We start from the raw sequence: 8399 nt of genomic DNA on the forward strand, positions 1-8399 counted from the left end.
ATACTGCTGCAGTTTGGATGTAAGGCAGGTCGGCCTGTGGAACTCTGTGAGAATGATGAAGCTGATGATGAAACTGGGAAAACTACTAACAAAATCTTCCTCGCCTAATTTGCATTCTTGACTCTTGACTTCATTTATCATCCAGTTTGATGCACAACTAAACAGAAAGGATGACTTTCCCATCCCACCTCACCGTGCAGGAGACAGAGACAGCCTTGTTCAGATGTTCTGGTGCTGAGAACATTCCTCAATGTATGACTGTCTGGACTTGAACAGGGCATGAACCAGCTTGTCTTTTAAATAGAGACAGTTTGTTACCTATAAGGACTTCAACATTTCAGTGGAAGTGACTGCTGATATGTCGAGTTCACTTAAACTAATGCCAAGTTGTTTCCGGATCCCTAAGATTCTCAGCTGGTGTGTGTCTGTGCTCCACCTAATACATTCACATACACACATGTATACTGTATATATGAAGGAAATATTTACATGTATTTATTTATATTTACCAATGATTGAAATTATATACAAATGTTTATTAATTTTCATTATTTTAATTTTTCTTAAATTTATGCATGTATGTGTATGTGTTTGTAAATACAAAATTATTACGAAAAATACACAGACATATATTATGTAAACACAAACTTTTACTGTGGATGCGATTAATCATGATTAAATATTAAAGGCGGGGTAACCCATTTCTGAATGACACTTTAGAAAACTGAGACGAGCCGAGTACCAAAACTAACAGATGTTTGTGTTCATTCACTGAGGAGATTGTGTAGTGGTGCTCAAAGTACACACTTTATTTAACACAAATGTCACAATAGAGTACCTCAGAGATGACATATTTTTGTTGGCCAACCCGGAAGTAGCGCTGCGCTGGTTCCCTCGATCTAAAGCCTGTGCAGTTTTCTCATAGACTTTTGGAAGATCACACAAAATAAGCTCTGATTAACAAAGGTTTATGATGCTCACAGGTTTTGTCTATCACGATCATCTTTACAGATTAACACAATGGGGCGGTTTCCTACACAGGGATTAGTTTAAACCAGGACTAGGCCTTAGTTAAATTAGTATATTTAAGTCGTTTTAAAAGAACATACCTTATAAAAAACATTACTGGTGTGCATCTAAGACAAAACAAACGCACTAAAATATTTTAAGATATGTCAGTGTGAGTTGTTTTCGATCAAGACACCTCTAACATTTGAGTTAGTCTGGGACTAGTTTTAAACCCTGTCTGGGAAACCACCCCATAATTTGATATTTTTGAAGCCTAAACACAATCGGCAGAAGTAAAAAGCTAACACGAGGCTATAAACAGATTCATCAACGTCACCACCTGCAAGCCTCCGACAACACTTTCAAACTTGATTAAACACGTGTTGTCTGGTAAGTAATTACTGCGTGAATGAATCCCAAACAACGATTTTAGACATTTGTGCCCGTGGTGCATCATTTGTGAGATTTGTATGACGTCCTCTCGCTAAAGGATGTGGTCGCTTTTAGCAACTTGTTAGCAAGCGCCACTTTTAAGACACAAAAGTGTTTAATAACAAACTTCAGTTCAGTTGATGTAAAATGGTTACAAAGTAATTGCATAAAATTGTAAATCCAAATGTATGTGATATGACCTGCGAGACAGGACGGTGAAGAGAGAAAGTTTAGAAGAAGAAGAGTCAGAGGAGAAGAGCCCAGACCAGAGCTTCTCTTACATTTCCTTTTCATCCTTTCCTTGACCATGTGACTAAACTTAACATGACACATTCAAACTGACCAATCAGAAGACCACCTTTAACCCACCTGTACTGGACCCCCAATACACAAACATGTCTAGAGTCTATAGGGGTTGATCTCAGCCCCCTGTGATCTTTAGAAGGGCAAATGGTGCCTTTGGGGAAGAAAGAGGGGGTTGTGATTTTTATTGTTAAAAATATTGTTAATATTCATAAGGGCTTTTATTGAGATATCAGCAGATCACGCAACGTGTGTGCTTTTCTGAAAATATAACTTTTTCTTGCTGTAGTTGAGATAACACAGAGCAAACAACACATTCTGTTTGAGAGATTGTGATGAATCAAAATTCTGTTTTATTGTTGCAGATCCGTCCACTGAATTATTCTCCTGCTGTTGTGGTTTTACTGATGCTGTGATCCGATTGGTCGTCTCTGCTCTTGTGGGCGTGGCTACGGTTGCTGTTCTGGTTTATGACCTCAGATCCACACAGAATCGGCGCCAGACCACGACTAACAAGGGGGCAAGTGGCTCCACGTGGGAGGGCACACAATCAGCATCATTAATACAAAAAAGTCAAAACTACCACATTTACCACATTTCAAGTGAACAAGAATAACACAAATTAAACAATATTAGCACACACAGTCACAACAAAAACAACAGGTTGACAATTCTAACCTATGCTGTGATATAATGCTCCTTCGCACCAAGGCTTGCTAAAAGTAATGAAACACACGTACCTTTTAAAAAAGCTGAAGGCGCCGCGTGCGAACATTAAACCTCCTTAAAACGGTGTCCTTCCATTCGGTTGTACATTTTCCTTTTCCAAAGCTGAACTAACTGAGCCTTCCGTTTGTGAAGCATTGAGCGTCTGTAACTAATTGCTAGCGGCTTCCCTCCACACGTATACATACATTAATACGCTGCGTAATGACGCATCGTCACAACAACCGGACTAGATTCATCTTCTTTACAAAGTAAACACATAGGCTAGGCTACCATTTACATTTCCACTTTGTTTAAAATTCTTTAAACGTTTAAAACTTTTTTATTATATATTTTCAGTATGTATTACATGAATTTAAAACTGTGTCAAGTGGGGGGGGCACAACAACCCTGTGGGGGGGCATGCCCCGCGAGTGCCCCCCTTGGCGCTGGCCATGGATCCAGATGAGATGAACAGAAGAGATCAGATAATCAGTGACATGACGGATGAATCTGTAATTCTGTTATCAGGATGAGAGCAGGAGATGAAGTCACAGCAGTTTACAGTCAGTCTTCATTGTGCTGAACATGAAAATAAATCATTCAAAACACAACCACACAAAACCTCTTCAGTTACAACAGTCATGACAAGAACGCTTTTGAACTGGCTGTTATATATTCTTTTCAATTTCAAGGTACTTTATTGGCATGATTGCGTGTTCTTACAATATTGCCAAAGCATTGAACACATAACAAAAGACATACATTAAGTACAAACATTACAGTAAAATATAGAATGAGGTGCTGAGTAAGGGATAAATATAGAATGAAATATAAAATAATGTATAAGTGAGTAAACAAATGAAATATGTCAAATAAAATATCTATATCAAATGTAGACTTCAGGCAGAAACATGAGAATAGAATAAGAGTAAACGGTGTAGATGTGCATTGATTGTAAGAGATGAAGGCAGTAGTTTGTGCAGCTGATAGATGAATGTGTGTCTCAACACCTAACAAACTCTGGCATGACCTTTGACTTTTTGTGAAAGTGTTTCTCTCTCACATCTTTAATTTGATCACAATGAAGGAGAAAGTGTGTCTCAGTCTCCACCTCACCAGTGTCACAGTGTGCACAGTTTGTCTGTGTCTGCCTCTCTCTACGGCCAGACTGTGATCACTGAGTCTGTATTTGCTCAGGTTTTGACTTTCTTTGATCATTTGGTTTATTCTGATTTGGTTCTGTTCGGTTGTGCCAATCGGACGTTTCAGAGGCAGCTGGCAGAAGGGACTGGCTTTAGGTCTCAGCTCTTGGGTTTTAAGTGCTTCATATTGAAGTGTGTTAGGAGGACTTGAGTTAAGGTGTGTCCAGAATTTGAGGGAATGTTTTTGGATGTGTATTATCTGCGAGTATCTGCCTAATTCAGCCCTGCATGCATTATTTGGTGTTCTTCTCTGAACTCTTCAAATGTTTTTACAGAATTCAGCATGCAGGGATTCTATGGGGTGTTTATCTCATTTGGAGTAATCTGTCAGACACTGTGGAGCCCAAACCTCACAGCCATATAGAGCTATAGGCATTATACACTAATGGATGAACGTGAGAGGAAACACAAACTTTAAACATCACAAACACTGCAACGCTCTTCTTCTGTGTCGGTTAGTGAAGGCGCGTCAGTGGCACTTCCGCCACCTGCTGGATTGAATGAGAAGCAAACACAAGAACGCACTAAGCATAATCTTAATCTTTAAAAAAAAACATGAATTATACGAAATCATTTTTCAGTAGTAATAACCAAAATAAAAATAATTTTATGCTTATCGCTTTGTTTAAAATGGTTTGCTATATGTTTAATGTAAATACAACAACACAGTAATTCAGTGCTTGAAACATGAGTGAACTAAATTCTCTTAAATTAACTTCAATAACTGTTTCCTTTGTGTTTCAGTGTGTTTGGTACTGAATCTGAAACTGTGTCAGAGACTGAAGGAGATTATGTGAGTCTTACTGAAACAGAGAAAAAATAAAATATAATAAAACACCAGTAAAGACACTTTTTTCTATTAAGTGCAATAGAGTAAGTTAGTTACAGTTAAGGGCTTTCTGAAGTTTTTTTATATCTTTGCCCTTGTAAACTAACGGTACTGTTATATGCTCTCCTGCCAAATGAATAAATGTCATGTAAATATCTGTTCTGAGAGTCTGAATTCACATTTACAATTTTACTGTTCAAAGAACAGGTTTTCTTAAGCAAAAAATTTAATAGCAAATAACAGAAAACAGCATTATAAAAACGTAATAATTTGAATACTGTAACAGCTCTCAGTTGTCCAGCATCACAGGTCTGCATTTACAATAAAACCGGTTTTACTGAGATCTCAGTTCAACTGTAAGTGGTTTAATTTGAACAGCAGGGGGCGCTCACGCTGCATTCTGTAATGATGTCAGTATAAAACACACTGGCCCTCACATGCGGACATTAACCCTTACAGGATGTTTCATCAAAAGACGAAAAACGTCCCATTGTCCTCTTTCAGGTTTTATTGTAGCTTCTGTTATATGTAGTGTGTGTATGATTGTGTTCTTCACTGAACCACCACAGACCAACACTTCCCTCTTCAGCTCATCTGTTCATTCAAGCAGATTCATAAAACCTTTCTGTTCTGTATTGTGGAAACTGCTGGAGAAAATGTTTGCAGTGATGTTGTTGTGCTCGTGCTCGTGGAGTCTGGGTGAGTCATGTGTGTTTTATAACTTCACTTCTTTCGGTTTCAGTAAAACTTGAAATGAGTGCATTGATTTTACACGTGATGGCATGATGTTCACTTGCTGTAACTGTACTTAGAGAATAAGAGATTTTAGTCTCATTTGTGTCATTTCAGATGTAGCTGTACTCACACACACAGAGTGAACTGACTTGACATGAATGATCTTTGATAGCTGTTGTTGTTTGTGTTTCAGGTGTGTTTGCTACTGAATCTGTGTCAGTGACTGAAGGAGATTCTGTGTCTCTGTCTGTGAGTCTGACTTTAGAACAGAGAGGAAATAAAATCATGTGGAGATTTGGACCCACAGAAGTTATCATAGCTGAAATGAATGTGAAGAATAATACTAAACAGTGTTATGATGATAGAGCTGATGGGAGATTCAGAGACAGACTGAAGCTGGATGTTCAGAGCGTATCTCTCATCATCACAGACATCAGAATCACACACTCTGGACTTTATAACATCACCATCAGCAGACAAGAGATGCCACTCAAGAGATTCAACATCACTGTCTATCGTCAGTACTGAATTTACTCTGTTACTTCACCTTTGAACTAAACAATTTCATATTTTTCAGAATGTTATGAAATGATGATCCTTTGATTTAACATTGTTATGACAGATTCACCTCTTTCCTTTAATGCTTTCTTCCCAATATAAATCATTTTATAGTTATAAATAGTTAAAAATATGAAATGGCAAGTACAGCAATCCTCAGACATTTATTATTTTGCATTTTCAGCTCGTCTGCCTGTTCCTGTCATCTCCAGAGTCTCTTCACAATGTTCTTCATCATCATGTTGTTGTGTGTTGTGTTCAGTGATGAATGTGTCACATGTGAGTGTCTCCTGGTACAAAGGAAAGAGTTTCTTGTCCAGCATCAGTGTGTCTGAACACAGAGACATCATCAGCATCTCGCTTCATCTGGAGTGTCTGGATGATTCTTACACATGTGTGCTGAACAATTCCATCACAAACCAGACTCAACATCTCAACACTGATGTCTGTCACAAGTGTTCAGGTACATCAGCTGTTTATTCTCTGATCCACACAAATGAACTTTTTCATGATTGTAGTTGAGTAAACACAGAGTGAATAACACATTCTGTTTGAGAGATTGTGATGAATCATAATTCTGTTTTGTTGTTACAGCTCCTTCCGCAGAATTTTACTGCTGTTGTGGTTTTACTGAAGTTGTGATCCGATTGGTCGTCTCTGCTCTGGTGGGCGTGGCTGCTGTTGCTGTTCTGGTTTATGATATTAGATCCAGAAGAGATGAACAGAAGAAGAGATCAGACACTCAGTTAAATGACAAATGAATGTGTAATTCTGTCATCAGGATGATGAGGAGATGAAGTGACAGCAGTTTACAGTCAGTCTTCATTGTGCTGAACATGAAAATAAATCATTCAAAACACAACCACACAAAACCTCTTCAGTTACATGCTTATCTGTTTATATCTGTATATCTCAAGTATATATTTGCTTCTGCTTTAATATTGTGGTTTGAATTTGCTTTTACTTATCTGTCTTTATACATTTTCACTGTTCAAAGTCATTTCTGTATTAATTCAAACACAGTACTGCATTGCCTTTATTGTTTTTTTCTTTATTGTTGATTTGTAAACATGGATTATTTTATTAATAAATGCTATTTTGCAACCAAATATTAAAAAAAAACCTTTCACTAGATTATTGAACATTTGTTTAATTGATGAATTTATTAACAACAGCAGCACAGCATATATTTATAAAGCTCTAGGTGTGTTTTAGTATTTTAGTTTACGATGGAGTTACAACAATGTTGAAAACACCGATTTACATCCCATAATACTCATGGCACTCGCTGTTTCATATCTATGGTCAGAGACATTTCATGAGCTGTTCTACTTACTCAATGTCCATTCATTCACATGCACTATTGTTCATAATAAAAACAAAAATGAATTATTCTTTCTATCAAATGCACAACTAAAATGAATTATAATCCAGTCAAGTGTTTAAAAGAATCAACAGAGAAGAGTAGCAGAGAGGAAGAAAGAGGAACTACATCATTATTCTATATAAATGTGTTCAGCATCTCTCCGCTGAAGAAAAACTGTCTCAACAAAAGCAGAAGTAGAACTCAAAGTGACAAACATTGACAGATCTTGTTTACTGATATATTAATGTGTGTAAAAGCCGAGACACAGCACTTTAATATTGCAGAATGAGAAACTTGATATATGATTGTGTTTTTCACTAAAATATATGATTGGAGTCTGAATATCCGCTTAAATGTGTCATGACAAGAACGGGTTTGAACACAGTGGCTGTTATGTGTGTATAATAAAGACAGAGCAGTGTGCTCTTCATACAGAAGATGTTTGTGCTGGTTGAGACAGGCCTGTTTTTTGTTGAACTTTAACACTGTACACCACAACAGACATAGTCAAAATAGATGAAGTACATGTGAGATGTCACTTCCTTCATGTTCATCTCCGTTTCTGTTAATGCCTGATAATGTGTAAACAATAGGGTTGCACGGTGTACCGGTGCTACGGCAGCATCGCGATGCTAAAGCTACAAAATACCCGCGATGCCTCTCTATTTTTGAAACGGTAGTACCGTAGTACCGTAGTTAATGTTGCATATGCGCATTAATATGAACACTTACATCTGCCTTTTTGCGGTGTTTATCTCCAAAATGAATGTGTGTTTTGAATGTCTCGGACGAGTTAATGGTTCAAATTGGCGATTTGAACGAGTTGGTTAAATGATTCACTAACTCAGTGGAAAATTAACGCCACCTACTGGCCGTCTTAGTTCTGCATTTAAAGTAAGCCTAATATTTCCCTTTATAAAGACTGCTGTATCAATTCAATTTGTCCAACATTTGAATTAGTTCCTACGTGAAAAATGATCTAGTGCACTTTAGTATTTGCTACAGTAAATTACTAAAACTCATAGATACTAGTGTTTTGAGTCTTATCATAGTAAATATTTAAGTATACTACAATTTATAAAGCGGTCAGTTCTGGTCCTTGATTCTGATTGGCTGAGCGGAGTTCTAAGCCGTCATAAAATACCTCAATATATAACGGCTGACCGCACCACATAGCCTAAATATCATTTTATTTACTTTATTTTATGAAACCTTGCTAAGCATATGGAATAACCGTTTTATAAAAGCAATAAGCCCC

The 8399-nt window shown here is 37.2% G+C and overlaps 1 protein-coding gene across 1 annotated transcript in view; it reads left to right on the forward strand.

The window, feature by feature from the left end:
* The window catches only part of LOC130558759 (uncharacterized), a 9690-nt gene extending 2958 nt beyond the window's left edge, over positions 1 to 6732 (forward strand). Inside the window, exons 2-4 of the mRNA XM_057341360.1 lie at positions 5411 to 5734; positions 5960 to 6238; positions 6370 to 6732. Of these exons, the coding sequence (XP_057197343.1) occupies positions 5411 to 5734; positions 5960 to 6238; positions 6370 to 6536 (770 nt within the window). The 3' untranslated portion in view covers positions 6537 to 6732. The remainder of the gene's footprint in view (positions 1 to 5410; positions 5735 to 5959; positions 6239 to 6369) is intronic.
* Positions 6733 to 8399: the final 1667 nt, after the last annotated feature.

The sequence above is a fragment of the Triplophysa rosa genome, linkage group LG9, assembly GCF_024868665.1.
Source record: "Triplophysa rosa linkage group LG9, Trosa_1v2, whole genome shotgun sequence".
Taxonomy (NCBI): Eukaryota; Metazoa; Chordata; class Actinopteri; order Cypriniformes; family Nemacheilidae; genus Triplophysa; species Triplophysa rosa.